The sequence below is a fragment of the Protopterus annectens genome, chromosome 8.part0 (assembly GCF_019279795.1).
Source record: "Protopterus annectens isolate FY-2018-M chromosome 8.part0, PAN1.0, whole genome shotgun sequence".
Lineage (NCBI taxonomy): Eukaryota > Metazoa > Chordata > Ceratodontiformes > Protopteridae > Protopterus > Protopterus annectens.
Genome location: NC_056741.1, coordinates 1,397,901,629 through 1,397,923,118, shown reverse-complemented (window position 1 = coordinate 1,397,923,118; position 21,490 = coordinate 1,397,901,629). Strand labels below are relative to the sequence as shown.

General features: G+C 39.4%; 1 protein-coding gene across 4 annotated transcripts in view; it reads right to left on the bottom strand.

Moving 5' to 3' along the window:
* LAYN (layilin) overlaps positions 1-21,490 on the bottom strand; it is a 375,483-nt gene that overhangs the window by 132,025 nt on the left and 221,968 nt on the right. For all 4 annotated transcript variants that reach the window (XM_044080992.1, XM_044080990.1, XM_044080993.1 and 1 more), the window contains one exon: positions 1,933-2,090. In XM_044080992.1, the coding sequence (XP_043936927.1) occupies positions 1,933-2,090 (158 nt within the window). The remainder of the gene's footprint in view (positions 1-1,932; positions 2,091-21,490) is intronic.

Here is a 21,490-nt window from a genome sequence, read left to right as displayed (position 1 = left end):
ATGAAACACATCCCTACATTAGACTTATTCTGCCTATTCACTGCATGCCTCAGGGAAACATAGAGAAAAACAAAGTACCCAAACCCTGTACTGAATCTGGAAACTTACACATACACCTCCATATTTTGTTCAGTAGTTAATTAGATATCAATATGATGGCCATTACTGTGTTTGGGACATGACTATCTGTTTTGGGGAGGGTTACTGGAAAATTTTAACCTGTTAACAGGAAATATTAATACTATTTCACATACTACATATATTGTGGCGGGGCTTTGCCTCTATTCTCTACTTTTGCATTACTTAAGCTATTGCAGACTGATACAATGAAATTAAAGAAACAGTGATAGGATACATCATAATAGTGCCGTTTCTGGAAACTCATCAAGGGTTTAGGATGGGAGCAGCACAGAAGAGGAAAATTAAAATGGTAGTGTTACTTTACCTCAAGCTTCTTGAAGGTGACAGAATCAGTTTAAATCACAGACAAACGAAGGTAAAGAGATATAGAACATATTATAGAAGCTTTCAAATTCATGAAAATGGTAATAAATAAGAGAATCAATTTCAGGAATAAAGACAAACAGAAACTATATTACAGTATAGGAGGACAGAAAAAATTCCTCTAAGAAAAATGAGAGCTACTTTTTTCAAAGAGCGAATTCTAGACAAATGAAGCTGTCTTCTGAGAAGCAAGTAGTGTCACAAATAGTGGGTGAATTTAGAGCAGCATGTCTGAACTAAAAGAGCTGTCACAAGGGAGACTATATCAGGCAAAGCTGTTTTTTTACAGAAGAAAGGCATACTCAACAGCCAATAAAATGGAAAGACTTGGTAGAGAGAGTTGCAACTAAGTCTTCTCTTTCTGCTGCCAAGTCTGTGTTTACATAGGAATGAAAAACACAAATCAGTTGTCTGAGCATGTAAAATGCTTAATATTTTACATAACCTATAAATGACTTAGTATTTTGTCTTATTTTGTTAAGGTTAGTATTTTGCCTTATTTTGTTAAACCTCTGGCATTTGATACAATGTTGTTCTGCTGGCTTTTCCCGGTTAGGGGTCGCCACAGCAGAACTCCGATCCACTAATGATTGGCAGTAGATTTTTTTTATGGGTGCCAAGGTGCCAGCTCAATGCCCAACCTTCAACGAAGGCACGCCCATTCTACACATGTCTTTCAAATGCAACTCGACCACGGGGAGGACATGCAGACTCCACACAGAAGGCACTCCAGCCGAGAATCGAATGGGAGAGCCTCTTGCTGTGAGGCAACAATGCTACCGCTGCACCACCACGGCTATATGGCATAAACACGTCAATTATTACTATCTTAAATGGAGACTGCAATATAGTTATTTTTAACAAATGACATTCAACAATAAGACCCTCTTAAACAGTAAATCAGCAGAAGCCATTTAAATGCAGTAGTGAGTCATTTGTGAAATTGTACATCCCCATTATGTTATACTGCCATTTAGGGCAATTTCTAGCACAATTCTGATGATCAAAAGTTTGAAAGACCATCATTTTGAAAAAGGGATCAGTTATTTGCCCCTTTACAACAGTACATACAGTACAGTAATTTTGGAATTAGTATATTTTAAAGTAGTACTTCTGTCAGTAAAGAACCAAAATGTAGGGATTCAGGCTGCCTAACCCCCAGCAATAAATGAATTTAAAATCTCCATTTTTTTTTTTAATTATGGTATTTCTAGTTCTAGGCATCAGACTTGTGATAAAAAAGTGGCATACATACTATTTTTCCTGAGAAAGTAGTTGTTTCCTGTTAGACATTTGATGTTTTGTACCTGTAACACACTTGGGTGCTATACATCGAACAATTTAGCATCCCACTTAAAAACATATCCTACAATCCATAATGCTAGAATGTTTTACCTATACATATAATTATAAGTTGTTTATACATACCTTCAGAATATTTGCATATAAAATTATTGTTCACGTTACATCTGTCATCATTCCATTGGAACATGTAAGGACCTCCAGGCCCCACAGATGCTGAAGGCTGATGATACATGACAACACACACTTCACTGCCACAAGAAGGCTCATCAATGTACCAGTTTCTAAAAAATATATGAATACAAAGAATATTAAACATCTTTGGAAGAATTCTTATATCCTTGTTTTAACTAAAACTGTCTTGATAAATAGCAGAGTTGTGTCATTTATCGGTTCACTTTGTCTCTTGAATAAAAACAAAATTCAGTTACTTCAGAATTTATTCTGAAATTGTTTATCTATTACCTTTGACATTATAGTGTGCTTTTGATATTAGGCACACAATCACACACACACGCACACACACACACACACACACACACACACACACACACACACACACACACACACACACACACACACACTCTCTCTCTCTCTCTAATGGAATGCCTGTTATGTTGTTGCATTCCATTTGCTTTCTGTATTTTCTCAAATTTTGCTCAGTGTTTTAATGTTTAAATGTCCTGTTCCCCTACTCTATTCCTTATTAACAGCAGAAAAAATATGACTATCAAAATAATTCTTCAAGATGCCCTTGTCGAAGATAATAACCGTCATAGCTCATTCTATTTCTACTAAAGTTGCCTAACAGAGTTTACAGATTACTCTGACGTATGATGTTGCTACCCAACATCATTATAAAGAGTTGTTCCTGTATGATACAGTTTGTTCTTGCCCACATCATCTGTGGGATTAACATGATAAAGTCTTAGTTTGGCTCATTAGACCTTTAATATAATAATTCCTCACATCAGATTATTCAAGAAGCAACTATCAGTTCCTTAAACTCTCTCCTGTTCTTTCAGATATACATAGACCTGACCAAGTAGTAACACAACATTACTTAACAAAGCCTTCGTTTATGGTACTCCAGCTGGTCAAAACTGATGAGTGTTAAAATGTTTTTTTTTTCAAACAAGGTTGCTACATTGGAAATTTGTATTTCTCTAAGCTACAGGAACTTCAGAGATAGCTATATTACATAGATGTCTACAAGAAGCAAAGTCCCTTGCATAGTAGAGTGCTTGAAGAATTCTCTTGCACAAACACATGACGCTAATTTTGTTGCAGACTGCTTGTTTTCAGTCTTATGTAGAATTCAGAATCCTGACATTCACACCTGTGACATGGGACATCCTTTACTACATAATAACTTTGATACGGGGGCATCCCCATTTTCATAGTATCAGTACTGGGGTATCCTCATTTTCATAGTATCAGTGCATGCAATCAGGACAGGTAACTGGTCCATGATTCTGTGCACTACATAACATGCCCAGTATTACTGTATGTAGTAAGGCTAGGTAAGGCTAGCCAAAGATGCATGGTGCTGTGCTGTACGTGACTTACCTAGTACTACTGCATACAATAACATCAGGCAAAGGCCACACAAAGCTGTGATTTCTATGACATGCAAAGTATCGTTGTGTATAATGAGGCAAGGAAAGACATGCTCGGTATCATTTCCTGTAACAAAGCTAGATCATATACGCCAAGTATCACTGCACACAATAAGGCTAGGTAGGGCAGGCCCAGTATCACTGTATGTAATATGGCTTGGCAGGACATGCCTAGTATCACTGTATGTGATATGGCTAGGCAGGACATGCCTAGTATCTCTGTAGGTAATACAACTAGGCAGGACATGCCCAGTATCATTGTATATAATAAAGATAGGCAGGACAGGCCCAATATGACTGTATGAAAAAAAGCTATGCAGGACATGCTCAATATCACTGTATGTAATAAAGCTATGCAGGACACACCTGGAATCACTGTATATAATAAAGCTAGACAGGGCATGACTGGCATCATTGCAAACAGAAAGGCTAGTCAAGACATGCCCAGCATCACTGTATGTAATAATGCTTGGTAGGACATGCCCATTATCACTGTATGCAATAATCCTTGGTAGGACATGCCCAGTATCACTGTATGTAATAATGCTTGGTAGGACATGCCCAGTATCAGTGTATGTAATAATGCTTGATTGGACATCCCCAGTATCACTGTATGTAATAATGATTGGAATGACATGCCCAGTATCACTGTATGTAATAATCCTTGGTAGGACATGCCCAGTATCACTGTATGTAATAATGGTTGGTAGGACATGCCCGGTATCACTGTATGTAAAAATCCTTGGTAGGACATGCCCAGTACCACTGTATGTAATAATGCTTGGTAGGACATGCCCAGTATCAGTGTATGTAATAATGCTTGGTAGGACATGCCCAGTATCAGTGTATGTAATAAATGCTTGGTAGGACATGCCCAGTATCACTGTATGTAATAATGCTTGGTAGGATATACCCAGTACCACTGCATGTAATAACGCTTGGTAGGACATGCCCAGTATCAGTGTATGTGATAATGCTTGGTAGGACATGCCCAGTATCACTGTATGTAATAGTGGTTAGTAGGACATGCCCGGTATCACTGTATGTAATAATGATTGGTAAGACATGCCCAGTATCTGTGTATGTAATAATGCTTGGTAGGACATGCCCATTATCACTGTATGTAATAATGCTTGATAAGACATGCCCAGTATCACTGTATGTAATAAGTTTAGGCATGACATGCTCAGTATCATTCTATGTAAAAAGGATAGTCAGAACATGTCAAATATCACTAAATATAACAAACCTAAACAGGATTTTCCTAGCAACACAACATGGAAAAAGCTTAGGCAGGACATACTCAGTATCATTGTATGTAATAAGGCTAGACAGGATATGCCCAATGACACTGTATATAATAACCTTAGGCAGGACATACTCAGTAGCACTGTATGTAATATTGCTAGTCAGGAAATGCTTAGTATCATTGTATATAAAAAGCTAGGCAGGGCATGCCTAGTATAAAAGTATATATTAAGGCTAGGCAGGGCATGTGCAGTATCATTGTATGTAAAAACGCTAGGCAGGACATACCCAGTATCAATGTATGTTGTAGGGCTGTTGTAGGTAGTTTGAGTGGTGTTGTTACACTTGGACTCCAAACAGCTATTCTACATTAAGAAGGTGTTTTTCTGCACCCTTGTGGCCGAAGTGTGCTGATCTAACCTGTCTGAGTTGGGGATTGCTGGTGAAAGCCTTACTGTGAGCTTTCCTGCTTGGTAGTTAGCTTAAAACTTGTTTCCCTTTGGTCATATTTAAGTCTTGCATTTGCATGGTGCTGTTCTTCACTCAGTGGCAGTTAGCAGTGCCCTGTATAGACACAAAAGCCTAGAAGCTCAGTTTTCCCTAAACAGCTGCCATTGAAACCCTTAAGCTTTTCTGCTACTCTATGAGCAACTCAGTTGCACACTGAGCAGTGTTGCCTTATAGATCCTTAGCCTACACAAAGTATAGGTCCCTGTTGTGGTCTTTGTGCTACCAGTACAATCCTGTCAAATTAACCCATTCCATTCCCTAATAAAACATACAGTAAGAGCCTGCTATCATGGACAGGCAGCTTCCCATCATCTCCCTGGCCAGCCTGATAGACTTAGGCATCCTGAGTCAATTTAGCAATTGTCTCGTATACGGACAACCATTTACTCCTGAAACAGACAAATACTTTATGTGAGAGATGTAGCTACACTGTGAACTTGGAAGCAAGACTCTTACATAAGGGCAAATTGAATGCCAAACAGGTTGTCAACACACACTTCTTACACTAATTAAGGACGTGACACATTTATTTATTTATTTATTTCAGTTTGGTGACCGGGAAAGTCCACTGGGCCCAAGAGAGCCTGTTTTCAGTGGAGGCCAGGGGAGAAAAGCTCCAATATAACAAACAGCAAAGATACAAAATTAAGTAAGTTACATAATAAAGTACAGTTTACAAGTATGTACATTCTGTATCAGGCTAGGTTGACAAAGATAATTTTGATGTATCTGGATGGTTGTACTGTAGAGATTCATTTGAGAATTTTTCTTCATTACAATTGAAGTGTAGAAACATTATACATAATCGATTAGAGTAAGGAAACACTTTACATGCATTCATTTGACAGAAGAAGCTATTTACAATATTTACAAAGTAGATATGGTGTCTTGAGAAGCAATTGCAGAGAGCTTGGGTCAGCTCAGGGAGATAGTTGTTGGGGTGTTAGAGAGATTAGGAACCTAGGAACAACACCTCCTTAGGCCATTTGTTGGAAAGAGTTAGACAGGGTGAAAGCAGGTGCATTTCCATTTGGAGAAAAAGTAAGTGAAAAGCTGGGTTTTAAAGTTTTCTGAGTTAGTTATTGTCCTGAGAGTGGATGGGAGAGACATAAACCCACATATGCGGAGGTACTCACTAGTAACTTGCCAAAACATCAGAGGCCTCTGAAATGGAAACTACTTACACACATAACAATGCAAAAAACAACCACAACACATAACACACAAACCAGTGCCTCAACAAATAAGCCCATAAGGCATAACACCACAAAACCTAATGTATTGTGAGACACAAGGATGTTCCCCCCACAAGGCTGGGTAAGGATCGGGTTACAATTAGCATCCTATCAGATGCCAGGATCTGTCAAGTCATTTAAGCACTCAAGTCACTCAACCACAGGTACTGGTATGATTCTGTCATAGCCCATGTTGGGGTGAATGACTTGAGACATACCTCACTGGACTATATGAAGAGAGACATGACTGAGCTTTTGATTATGTGTCACAGGCAGGTATAAGCCTAGCCTTAAGAAGCATTCTACCTTCTTCAAGGATGATGCCACAATACAAAAAAAATGACTGACTTTAACAATTGACTTAGTTTCTGGTGTCAGTTCAAGGGGATCCAATATCTGTCAGCCTTGGAAAACACTGTCGATAGTTCATGCTGCTTTATCAGAGATGGTCTGCACCTGTCTCCTCCAGGCTTTCAGATACTGGCAAAGGCATTAGCCACTCCTATTGTGCCTTTTTTAGGCAGTGTTAAACTAACCAACCTCCCAACATAACATAAACTCTCGAGATAAACTCAAGGTACTCCTGCGTAATGCTAGGAGTCTAAAAAGGAAACTGCATTCCTTGGAAGCACTCCTCACTTTGGAAGATGGCGACATCTGTGCAGTCACTGAAATGTTGTTCAAAAGTGCAGAAAGTACCCTGGCTATGCAGGGCTACAATGCCTTCCATATATTCAGACCACAAACTAAGCATAAAAAAACAAAGGAGGAGGAGGTGTCAAAACTGGTCTAACAGTGTGACTCTCTTAAGCTAATCCATGTCCAATTAACTATAGGCAAAGCCCCCTACCACATCATAGCTAGCTATAGGTCCCCCACCATGAAACAGGTAAAGCATATTGCATACCTGGACTTACTGGAGTCACTCACCACACAGCCCAACACCTTACTCATGAGTGATTTAATTATCCTGCCACTGACTTGGAAACATACAAGACCACAAACATGCTGGCTCAGAGGTTCTTGGACTTTGTCAATGCAAATGCTCTGGAACAGCTGGTCAGCAAACATACAAGACGCCCAAATCTCCTGGACATAGTATTCACTAACATGGGAGAGCAGTGCACCCCCCCCCCCGATGTCCTCCCTGGTAAGATCGGACCATAAATCAGTCTCATTCAACGTAATTATAAGATCAGATACCCCACCAAGCTCAAAAACATTTAAGAATTTTTCAAAGACAAACTACATCCTACTATGAGATGGTGTAAGAAGTTTCAAAGCCCCCTTGAACACATACATAGAGATGTACACCGGTGCCCTGTATAACCACTTAACCAGTTGTATAGAATCAGCCATATCTGACTGTATTAAAACCATATATTGCCAAAAAAAACAAGCCACCCTGGTGGACCCCTAGTATAAACAGGCTATAGACAAGAGAAAGAAAACAATGTCCAAGAACAACAGGGAACTGGCTCAGCAGAGGAAGAAACCCCTCTCTAGCTTACACAAATAAATGAGAGACCTTGTCAAGTCCTAAAAAGCTAATTATGAAGCAAAAATAGCCTCCCTGGCTAAGGATAATCACAAGGCATTCTTAACTATGGCTGACATCTAAAAGGGAATACCCAGCTATTTGCTGGAACTGGTTGTGGATGGCAACACCCGTACACAACTGGAGGTAATAGCCAACCTGCTAGCTGACTGATTTGGAGCAAACCCCACCCCCTTTTCCCCTCCAGCCTTCCCCCAAAGTATACCTGCCACCATTTCTCAGTCTATTATCTCAAGAGAGCAGGTCATCTTGGCACTCTCCAAGGCCAAAAGCATGGCATCAATGGAACCAGACAACACCCCAAGTTATCATTTAAACAACTGAATACAGGACCTAGTAGACCCACTTGGATCCCTGTGGAACCACAGCTTGCGAACTGGCTATGTTCAAGCCGAATGGAGGACAGCAACTGTAATCCCTCTGCACAAAGGGGGACCATCAATTGACCCTGGGAATTATAGACCCATAAGCTTGCCTAGCCTCATCTTCAAGGCCATGGAAAGAATCATAATGAACCTTACTAACAAGAACATAGGTAATCTCCAAACTCTGGACCCAACCCAGTTCTGATTTCTTAAAGGTAGATCATGCCTGTTAAACATGGCTGGCTTCTTTGAGAAAGTCACCAAGGCCCTGGACGAGAGAAAGACAGTGCATACCACCTATCTTGACCTAGCCAAGGCATTTGACACAATTTCCCACTCAAGTATTATAGACAAACTCTCTCAATTGGAAATGAACCCCTACATTAGCAGATGGGGAGCCAATTGGCTCACCGACAGGACACATACTTTCAAAGTGGGTGACTTCACCTCTAGCAAAAGACCAGTCACCAGTGGTGTACCATAGGGTTTTTTTTTGTTGGGCCTCTTACTGTTTAGAATTTATTTTTCAGAAGTCATGTGGCTGACCAAGTTCACTGATGATTGCAAATTGGGAGAAATCATTGAGTCCCTCAGCGATGTTAATATACTGCAGACAGGGTTAATGCAGACAAATGATTGGTGACAAAGCTACAGATTAAAGCTAAATGCAAAAAATGCATTATTATTCCCTTTGGAAAAGCTGACCTCCCTGCTGATTACATTGTAGATAGCACCCCCCTAAGTGTAGAGCCAATGGTATGTGATCTGGGTACTCAGGTTGATAGCAACCTGAACTTTGATCACCACGTATCCACAATAGTAAGAAAATCCTTCTATGTCACGCATCTTATAAATAAAGGCATTGCATAGATCTAAGGTTGTTATAATTCCATTATACTCAACTCTCATCAAACCAGTAATTGAGTTCAATACTCCCTTTTGCATGTACCTCACCAGACACCTTAAACAACTGGAGAGACCATGGAGGTTTCTCACCAAGAAGTTACAAGGTGCACAAAATAAATCTTACACAGAAAGACTGAAAGCCCTGTCACTGTAGTCTGTCTCATACAGGTTGCTAAGGGGTGACCTGTGCCTGGGTTATAGGGCAGTCTTTGACCTGACCCTGATGGAAATGCTACACATTCATAAATCAAACTGCATGAGGGCCACTCGCTCCAGGGATCTTAACCTAGCCTCTACATGAGCAGGTTATACTGGAGAGCTAGATACAACTCCCAGAGACTGCCACTTTTCTGGAACCAGCTTCCAATTCACATGGCACAGAGCCTCTCCATGACCCACTTCATACCCAACCTAGACTAAGGGATGGGCGACCACAAATTCACTGCTGGGGTGGTGCCCATGTCCTTCCTGGACAGAAGAACTCATTATTAATTATGATAGACCCTTACCTCACCTAACCACAGACAACTGGGGCAACTTGGGATAAATATGACTAGGCTTGTAAGGGCTGTTGGGCCATTAGCCTAGTAACCTTCTATAAACCTATAAAGTTGGGATGGACATATACAATATCACTACATATATAATATGATTTTGCAGGATTTGTTCAGTATCACTGTATATAATAAAGATAGGCAGAACATTCCTAACATCACTGTATGTAAAGCAGGTTAGGCAGGACATACCTAGTATGACTCTATGTAAAAGGACTAGGCAGGATATGCCCAGTATCAGTGAATGTAATAATGTTAAGGCAGGAAATATCCAGTTTTGCTGTGTATAATATGTTAGGCAGGACATGCTCAGTGTCCCTGTATGTAAAAAGACCAGGCAGGACATGCCCAGTATCACTGTATATAATAAAGCTTGGCAGGATATGCCCAGGTTAGGCATGACATGCTCAGCATCATTCTGTGTAAAAAGGCTAAGCAGAATATGCCCAGAATCTATGCACATAATAAAGTAAAGCAGGACATGCCCAATATCACTGTATATAATATGGTTAGACAAGATATGGCTAGGCTGGCATGCTCCATACCACTGTATGTAATGAAGTTAGGCAGGACATGCCCATTATCACTGGATATAATATGGTTAGACAAGATATGGCTAGGCTGGCATGCTCCATACCACTGTATGTAATGAAGTTAGGCAGGACATGCCCATTATCACTGTATATAATATGGTTAGACAAGATATGGCTAGGCTGGCATGCTCCATACCACTGTATGTAATGAAGTTAGGTAGGACATGCCCATTATCACTGTATATAATATGGTTAGACAAAATATGGCTAGGCTGGCATGCTCCATACCACTGTATGTAATGAAGTTAGGCAGGACATGCCCAGTATCACTGTATATAATATGGTTAGACAAGATATGGCTAGGCTGGCATGCTCCATACCACCGTATGTAATGAAGTTAGGCAGGACATGCCCAGTATCACTGTATATAATATGGTTAGACTAGATATGGCTAAGCTGGCATGCTCCATACCACTGTATGTAATGAAGTTAGGCAGGACATGCCCAATATCACTGTATATAATATGGTTATACAAGATATGGCTAGGCTGACATGCTCCATACCACTGTATGTAATGAAGTTAGGCAGGACATGCCCAGTATCACTGTATATAATATGGTTAGGCAGGACATGCTTAGTATCACTTTGCACTGTATGGTTAAGCAGGCCGTTCCCAGGATCCTTGTATTTAATAAGGCAAGGCAAGACATGCCCAGTGTCACTGTATGCAATAAGGCTAGGCAGGATCTGTCCAATATCACTATATATAATAAGGCTAGACAGAAAATGCCCAGTATCACTGTATGCAACAAAGCTAGGTAAGACATGCCCCATATAACTGTGTTTTATAAGACTAGGCAGTACATATCTGGTTTCACTGTATGTAATAAGGCTAGGCAGTACATGCCCAGTAACACTGTATGAAGTAAGAATAGGTGCGCTATGCTATGAAGTAAGAATAGGTACGCTATGCTCGGTATCACTGTATAATAATAAGGCTAGGTAGGACATGTCCAATATCACTGTATATAATAAGGATAGACAAGATATGCCCAGTATCACTGTATATAATAAGGATAGACAAGATATGCCCAGTATCACTGCATATAATGATAGACAAGACATGCCCAGTATCACTGCATATAATAAGGATAGACAAGATATGCCCAGTATCACTGTATATAATAAGGATAGACAAGACATGCCCAGTATCACTGTATATAATAAGGATAGACAAGACATGCCCAGTATCACTGTATATAATAAGGATAGACAAGACATGCCCAGTATCACTGTATACAGTAAGGCTAGGCAGGACATGCTTAGTATCACTTTGCACAGTATGGATAAGCAGGCCATGCCCAGGATCCCTAAATGTAATAAGGCAAGGCAGGACATGCCCAGTGTCACTGTATGCAATAAGGCTAGGTAAGACATGCCCCATATTACTGTATTTTATAAGACTGGGCAGTACATGTCTGGTTTCACTGTATGCAATAAAGCTAGGCAGTACATGTCCAGTTTCACTTTATGTAATAAGGCTAGGCAGTGCATGCCCAGTAACACTGTATGAAGTATGAATAGGCATGCCATGCTTTGTTTCACTGTATAATAATAATAAGGCTAGGTAGGACATTCCCAATATCATTGTATGTAATAAGGCTAGGCAGTACATGCCCAGTAACACTGTATGAAGTATGAATAGGCATGCCATGCTTGGTATCACTGTATAATAATAATAAGGCTAGGTAGGACATTCCCAATATCATTGTATGTAATAAGGCTAGGCAGTACATGCCCAGTAACACTGTATGAAGTATGAATAGGCATGCCACGCTTGGTTTCAGTGTATAATAATAATAAGGCTAGGTAGGACATTCCCAATATCATTGTATGTAATAAGGCTAGGCAGTACATGCCCAGTAACACTGTATGAAGTATGAATAGGCATGCCATGCTCGGTATCACTGTGTAATAATAATAAGGCTAGGTAGGACATGTCCAATATCATTGTATGTAATAAGGGTAGGTAGGACCTGTCCAATATCATTGTATGTAATAAGGCTAGGTAGGACATGTCCAATATCATTGTATGTAATAAGGCTAGGTAGGACATGTCCAATATCATTGTATGTAATAAGGGTAGGCAGGACATGCCTAACATCACTGTATATAAAAAAGTTAGGCAAGACATGACGAGAATCACTGTCTCAGCAATGAGACAACATGTAGTAGGGTAAACACTTCCTCATAACTTTACTAAAGTTCATCATTTTTGCACCAGCTATGCAAAATGCCTTTTATGAGACTATGGGACTTTATCTCACAGATAGATAGCTGCACAGTCCTTGCACAATTCCATCCCAAAATGTGAATACAGACAGGCAAAATGAAAAACAAGGGATGAGATTCAGAATTACCACCAACAGTAAGCACTAACATGGGCAGAAAACCACTGGCAAAAGCTTTTCCTGACTCTGTGAGCCACCCACTCTGATAATTCTTCATAGGTAATGAAATAACCTTGATGGGCTGCCTGTATGGCTGTGTTAAATGCTTCAGAGGCACGACCATGGAGACAGCCCACTGAGGCTATGCTAAATGCTAATAAGGCATTCTGGGAAGTAGGATATTCTAAATAATGACGTGCTTTCCACCAGAAATGCTTGTGGAAGGGATTTATGCACTCATGGAATTTGGAGAATTCTTCAGATGTGCAAAATTAGCATGACCAACCATGTCAATTAACATCATCATTACGTCTAATAGGAGAGACCACATTGTAGGTTAAGTGTTGGAGAGTTTAGTGGAAAGGTAGTGGTGGGTGTGAGTTTGTATATCTATGTGACAGAATGTGTGTGTGCCCATCTCACAGTGGTATGAACGGTTTTGGGTAAGTGTATGATTGTGTGTGTGTGTGTGTGTGTGTGTGTGTGTGTGTGTGTGTGTGCGCACACACGCGTGTGTGTGTGTGTGTGTGTGTGTGTGTGTGTACACGCGCGCGCGCGTGTGTGTGTGTGTGTGTGTTTGTGTCTGTGTGTATATGTGCACATGCATGTTTGTATCTCACGTCATTTCCCAAATTCACATTAAGTGACCTTTGCCCAGTGTAACCCCTACCTCCTGCACTCATGTCCATTTCTTGTTGTTCAGGCTCATTTTCCTCTACCTCCTCAGTTTTTGTTCAGTGCTTGTTGTACCTGCAACACAATCTTACCTCTCAGATTTATGTTTGGTATTTCCTGTCCAGAAAAAAAAAACATTTCTTGACATAGTGTTCAATGTTTACTGCACAAAGTCACTCTTCTCACTTCCTTAACATTGTGCTCAGTGCTTACCATTTAAAGTGTACTACAGTGGGTAGTGCTGATTTATCACATCTCCACAGCCTGGGATTTTTTCCTCATTTCCAGTTATATCACACCTCTAGGGTCAGGAGGGCATGTGATCTCTATTTGCAATCTATGTTATTTTCAAGTTTCCTCTGTGTCCACATGGCTTTTCTTATGTCCTCCAATTTCTTCTAATATCACATAGAACTGCAGTTTGACAGGTTACACTAAACTTAAATGTATTAGATCCTTTGTCTTTGCCTTGACTTTTTTACTGTTTTATCTGAAGAAGTTTTGCATTTATTAAAATGAATGTGCTAAAACCAAGCGTTTCAACAGCTTTTGAGTATTTTTTGAGATTGTTTTCTGCTGGAAGCATGAATTGGAGTCTCTGCAGTAACATATTTTTCACCTTGACTTTGTGTGCCTGGATTGGGGCTGAGGGCAGTCAATAGGAGCAGTCCCCTTACTCAGATACATCCAGCGATTAACTAGATAAACCTTGTTGCAGAATTCAAGAGGGTTACTGCTATAAACTGCACGATTTCTGACTGCCATTCTATTCACAAATATAATGACCAATTGTAAGCATTTGTTAAAATAATAGTTGTATCCAATATGGTAACTGATGACTGTCTAGGACAAATTACAAACAGATTCTAAATTTTATCATAGTCGTGTTCAGCTTTCTGAGTTTATATTTCTGAATATTGTATTTCTTTTAAACTAAATTATGGCTTGTGTAAAATTGCACTTGCACATTTTTATTTCATTTGGAGTCATTAGTTCTGTGTTTTTGCTGCTATCCACTTGGTTTGAATTTAACTTTAGTTTACTTGAAAAGACATTTTGAAAGTCTTATTTGTATTTATTTTATCAGTTAATTGTCTGAATGTAGTATGATAACATTATTAATGCTCAATATTTGGTACTTCTTGGTAGAGTTGTCAGTGATTAATATTTGTCACATCTTCTTTGAAGTGTTACGTGGAAACTGCATGGCTTATTGATTATTTCTGTCATCTAATCATCTGCCATTTCTAAAAAGCAGTGGTTGTTTGATTTCACTTAGGGTCATTTAGCCAACAATTTTGGATCCTTGACTTTTGTTGTCATTGTGTTCCTTTGTGAATAGACATGGGTTTTTCATCTTCTCAGGAGCTGAAATGATTCACTGATGGCTCTTTGGTTTAGTGCATGTTTGACTTAGGATCTATTTGTTATGACTGGGAGTCACATCCATTGGTATTATGTGAGAACTAATTGCAATGTATTGTAAGAAATTCTGTATTACTTTAACCTGCGTAAACTGAATTTTACCAACACGACTACATTATGGTAGACTAGATGTCACTTAATTTGGTATCTGTTTAAATGAAGGAACACAAACTTTAAAAACAAAGCTTAGGTCATTTTCATTTTTTTTCATTTGACTGGATAATGTAATATATTTATGTGGTTATAAATTTAATCAGTGGCCTTAACCTTTAGGCATTTTATTTATCCTTACAAAACTGAGTTGCTTAATAAATAATCAGTTTTCAAGTATTTATTGCCTGATTCATTATCTTTGTTTAAAGTTTTGTAAACTAGGAGTGAAGTACTTTAATCTTCTTGAACTATTAGCCAATTGGTAGGTGTGTATCAGAGCTAATATATTTTAAATTACAGATATGTGAAATCAGTGCAAATAACGAAAAACTAAGATGCAGTTGAACAAATATTCAACACAGCATAAAGCTACAGAGTTCTGCTGTTAAGCTGCAAAAGTAAATAACAGATTCACTAGAGATGTGTATAAAATATGCAAGCAATGGTTTTCTAAAGAGTTATTAGGGTGGCACATTGTTTCATCATAGCAGACTTGGTCTTGTTATTTTAAACAGTGATATTGTGCGGTGTGATCAGGTGACTTGATAATTATTTGGGGTATTACAACGCAGCTACAAATACAAAAGGTCGCCATTCCTTCATTTATATACAGTATTTAGTGCTACTGATTTTGATTTAAACTTGAAATATTTTTTTCCTAGTTTTTTTTGTTTTTGTTTTTAGATTGGATTGATGCATTTAACATGCCAGTTTTTTTATAAATTAACCAAAACATAGATCAGATATCAAGTGGCTCAGTGTTTTATCAGTAACACCCATGCAGCCCATGACCCCATGATGGATTTTTATAGAATTCCATGCCTGCTGTATTCTGCCTTCAAAGTTTACTATGCCTCTTTCTCCTTTTTCCTTATATTATGCTGTAGCTAATTACCATTGTTAACCACTAGCGCGTCTCTCATTTTGCTTTACTACATATCTATTTAGTGTTTATATACATTGTCAGTTGGTTCTTTTTGTTTTAAACTTTTCTAACTCGATCTTCCAAGTGCAGAAACACACTATGAATGTGTATAAGTAACCTGCTTCTAAAACCACACTTCACCAGATCTGTTATGTTTATACCTGATGTATCTTTCTTGTGTGAGTAAGCGCAAAATTATCATTTTGTGAAATCACCTTCAACTATTTAAATTTATTGGCCATCCTACTGTATTCCATAGTACCAGAATACAAAAGTGACCACCTCCTTTCAATCTATCTTGCTGTTTTAAAAATAGTGACTCTCCATTAAAACTTAACTTTTTAGACAGGTAAAACTTAAGTTACTTACTTTCACATCTAACTCCTCTAGTGCACACTGCAATGTTTAGGATACACCATTTTTTTGCATCTTACCTTTAAGCATCCCTGTTACTAGCACTTGCTCTAAAACCTGCTGGAAAGCACTAGGAAGCCTTAAACTGCTACAAGCACTCAACTCTCCTTGTTAATAAGGAAAAATTAAACGTAAGCACTAAACAGCATATAATAGCAAAGTACCTTGCTAAGGTAAGGGAAAACAGCTCCTGTATTTTACAAAAAAAAAGCACCAAACCAGGCATGTGCAAGGGTCAGCTTCTGGTGATTTCTCCTGTCCACCTGGTGAATCGGGGCATACTGGGTATGACGACCGTGCCCTGGCCCAGCAATCAAGGAGTCTCAATCCTCACCACTGACACCAGAAAGGGTGACTCCTAGAAGAGGAAAGGATAACTAATACACACAGTAAAGTACAATTTTCCTTAAGTGCACACAGAGATCACAGTCAGTCTAGGGCTAGTTGCTCCCTTGCTTACAAGGTCCCCAATAAGACTCTCCACTGGCACAGCTATAGGGTCCAGGTCTCAGCCTAGCTGGGCAAGCTAAAACCTCCAGTACTCTCTCTGTCCAACCAGTGCTTTGTGTCCCTGCCCAAGTAGCTGGCACAACACACACACACACTTTGAGAAGAGGTTATACAACCACACGGACCCTCCTTGGAAAAGGCTGGCACACATTCTCCAGCTGTGCCCGTATTACGCAGACCATACTGTAGTTATTCCTGCCACCACCCAGCTAATAATTATTAGCTACTAAAAGGCCCTTAAAAGGATGCCCAATTATTACTGTGCAATATTATTATCCAAGTGGTAATGTGACTATTCAGTCTAAGGCTTATTTTAGAGTGGCCTATTGCAATGAACTCTATAAATATGCAATGTACTCTAGAGCCTACTTCTCTGTACAAACCAGCCACAGGTAAAGGTTTTTAAAATATTTAATAATAAATAATTAAAACACAAGACAATACTACTACACCACATAGATATCTAAGAGTTCAGAGATCACACAGAAACTTAAAACAATACAGTAGGACGGGTCTGATGTCAAAGAAAAACACTTAATCTAACTTTCTAATCTTTAGCTAATCTTAAGAGAAAACACAGTGCTATAATCTTACTTACATACATAAAGCATAAGCACTGCTGGGTTAGATGTCCAAGGTCAAAATGCTTACAGTCTCTCACTGAACAATAGTTTTTAAACACTAACCAACAGCTCTGCTGAGGCCCTCCCAAATTACATCATTTTGACACTTAGGTTTTCTCAGGCCACAAACTGCATTATTTAACAAGCTAACACCTGCTCAGGAAACTACAACAATACAAGGCATTTCACATATACTCTCTAGCAGAAACCAGAGCAATAAAGCACCTTACACATGTAAATTCTGGCCCTTAACTTTAACCTTAAAACAATGGGCATGAAACCTTCATCCAGACCCAATGGATCCGACTTGTAAAACATCAAAGAGATTCATAATATTTTCCAACTTCAAAAGACACATTTGAAATGCTTGGCTTGGTTTTCCTTATGGCAGATGGCAATGTTGCAGCAATCTTGAAGTTCACATTTCACAGAGTTTTCTCTCATTTAAAAACACAAGCCTGTATTTTACATTTATTTATACAGTTGACAGAATCATGTATCACATTCTATTTGACTAAGCTGGCAGCCTTTGCCCATCTTCCTCCAATCTTCACACTGGGGCAATGCAGCAATTGCCTCATGTACACAGACAACCCTCTCCTCCTACCACCCAACACTACAACCTGCGAGAGATGCACTTACATAGCCAAACTGGAAGCAAAGCTCTCTCCAGCCAAGATTGTGCTAGACACTCAAGAGGAGAAGGTTAACACCCACACTACACCTCAAGCAACACATAGCCCTTCTAAACCCACACCACCAACACCCTCACATAGCAACACTAAACCCTCATATGTGGAGGCCCTTTACAATAACCTGCCCAAGCAACAAGGACCTCTGAAGCTGAAACACAAACAAACACCAATCACAACCAAAGTGTCATATAGCTCACAACACCAGTGTGCCACTCAACAACAGACCCTAAGGCAAGACAAAGTACCCAACACTTTAGTCATAGGTAACTCTATAGTCAGGCACACTGATGTGCCACTCACCAGGCTGAACAAGGAGAAAATTACAGTCAGCTGTCTGTCGGGTGCTAGGATCCGCCACATAACGCATGCAATCAAGTCACTCCACAACAGGTACAAATGTGACTCTGTCATTGTCCATGTTGGAGTGAATGACTTGAGACATACTTCCCTGGACTACATGAAAAGAGACATGGAAGAGCTCTTGGATCATGTGGCCCAGGCAGGTATGACCCTAGCCCTGAGTAGCATCCTGCCTTCACCCAGAATGATACCACAGTATAAGGACAAAATGATTGACTTCAACAATTAGCTAAGCTTCTGGTGTCATTCAAAGGGGATCCAGTATCTGTCTGCCTGGGACGACATGATCGACAGACCACGATGCTTTGCCAGAGATGGTCTGCACCTGTCGCCCCTGGGATTCAGCATACTGGCTAAGGCGCTTGCCACCCCTATAGTGCCTTTTTTAGGCAAAGTACAAAGGACAAAACCACCACTGTAACAGGTACAAGCATGCAAAATCTGAAGGTAATACTACTCAGTGCTAGAAGTCTAAACCTCAAAATGCACTCTCTCGAGGCACTCCTAAAAATGAAGAACATCAATATCTGTGAGGTAACAGAGACCTGGTTCAAGGTTCCAGAGAGCACCCCTGCAATACCAGGCTACAAATCTTACCACACTTTTCGGCCACCAAACCAGGACAGAAACACTAAAGGTGGAGGAGTGTCCATATTCACCAAGGATATTCACACCATCAGGCTAGCTGCCCAACATAATGTGTCCGAAATTCTCCAGGTGCAACTAACACTAGGTAAGACTGCAATCCAAACTGCAGCTTGCTACAGATCCCCCACTATGCCCCAAGATTCTCACTACACCTTTCTAAACATACTGGAAAATATTAAGACACAACAAAACACCCTAATACTGGGTGATTTCAACTACCCTGCCATTAACTGGGAAAATACTTGTGTACCAACACCTTTGGCCAGCGGTTCTTGGATTTCATAAATTCCAATGCCCTGGATCAACTAATCCATAGTCCCACCAGGGGCTCCAATATCCTATACCTGGTCATTACCAACATGGGAAATCAATGCTCCACACCTATGGTCACCCCCTCGTCGGTCAGGTCTGACCATAAGCTAATCACCCTTGACATCCACACCCCCCCCCCACTAAGGAAACCATTGTAAAAAACTTCTCCAAAGCCAACTTCATGCTACTCAAGTCAGAAGTGACAAACTTCATGACACCCATGCAGATGGGAACTGAAAGTTAGTTTGCTGAATCCTACACTAAGGCACTGCACGAGCACATCCACTCATACATGAATCGTGCCATCCCAAATGGAACCAAGACGTTCTCCTCCAAAAAAAGGAAGCCATTTTGGTGATTCCCTGCCATAAACAAAGTTTACAACAAAAGGAAGAAACTTTTGCAGAAAAGAGGAAAGCCCCAGGATGCAAAAAAACTCCCTTACCAGCCTCAATAAGAAGCTGAGATCCTTCATAAAATCCTCCAAAGCTAGTTACGAAAATAACAAACCAATGAAGTACGAAACAATAAAAAAGAAATTGCCAGGTAAATCCATCTCTAGCCAAGGTGATGTAAAATGAGCTGATAGCAATGTTCTGAACGCAAGTTTATTGTTCTTTTAAAACAACATACGTTTTCGCTACTGTCCAACAGTAGCTTCTTCGGAGAAACTGACAAACAAAAAGCGCCAAACATTTAAACCTAAAGGTGACGTAAATACGTTACAACATGTCACTGCAAGTCACACACGACCATACTCATTCAGTAACTTAAGTATATTAATACAAGTATAAAATGCATATAAAAACAAACTTGTACCAACAGTGTTATATTTAAAAATAATAAAAGCAGTTCATTCAACAAGTCTATGCTTATATAAAACATTAATTGCTAGTGTAATATAGTGTATTATTACGTTTACCATGCATATAATTATAATTAGCATAAGAATTTTAAACATTTATATTTGATTTTATTTTTTGAAACAATATGATTGTATCATTATTTATTTATCATTCACTTTTTATATATATAAACTGTTTAATGTGGAAGGTATAATTCTTGGTAAAGTGACTGACAGTCCTTATAAATTTGTATATTAACCCTTTAAATCTTGTTTGAAATGTGCAGTAGTAGAGCTGGCGAAGTATAATACACTATATTACACTAGCAATGAATGTTTTATATAAGCATACTTGTTGAATGAACTGCTTTTATTATTTTTAAATATAACACTGTTGGTACAAGTTTGTTTTTATATGCATTTTATAGTTGTATTAAAATACTTAAGTTACTGAATGAGTATGGTTGTGTGTGACTTGCAGTGACATGTTGTAATGTATTTACGTCACCTTTAGGTTTAAATGTTTGGCGCTTTTTGTTTGTCAGTTTCTCCGAAGAAGCTACTGTTGGACAGTAGTGAAAACGTATGTTGTTTTAAAAGAACAATAAACTTGCGTTCAGAATATTGCTATCAGCTCATTTTACATCACCTTGGCTAGTGACGGATTTACCTGGCAATTTCTTTTTTAGTTACGAAAATAAAATTGTCAAAGATTCCAAAGACAACCACAAGGCATTCTATAGCTATGTCAAGAATCTAAATGGCAATGCTCAGATCTGCTCTGAGCTACAACAGAATGGCATTAAATATACTGATCCCAAGGATATTGCCAATATCCTGGAAGATTGATTCAGTGCTAACTTCACCCCCCTCTCACCCCTAAAGGGCCCATTTCAATACCAAAAGATTGCCAAATTCTGGTAATACCAGCCACACAGGTAAAAACTGCACTCTCCAAAGCTAAGAATACAGCATCCATGGGACCAGATGACATCCCGGGCTGTGTAATACATGAACTACAAAATGAACTGGCACTTCACCTAAGTGTCATGTTTAATCGTAGCATCACCTCAGGCTTTGTGCCCACTGAGTAGCGCACAGCTACAGTTATCCCACTCCAC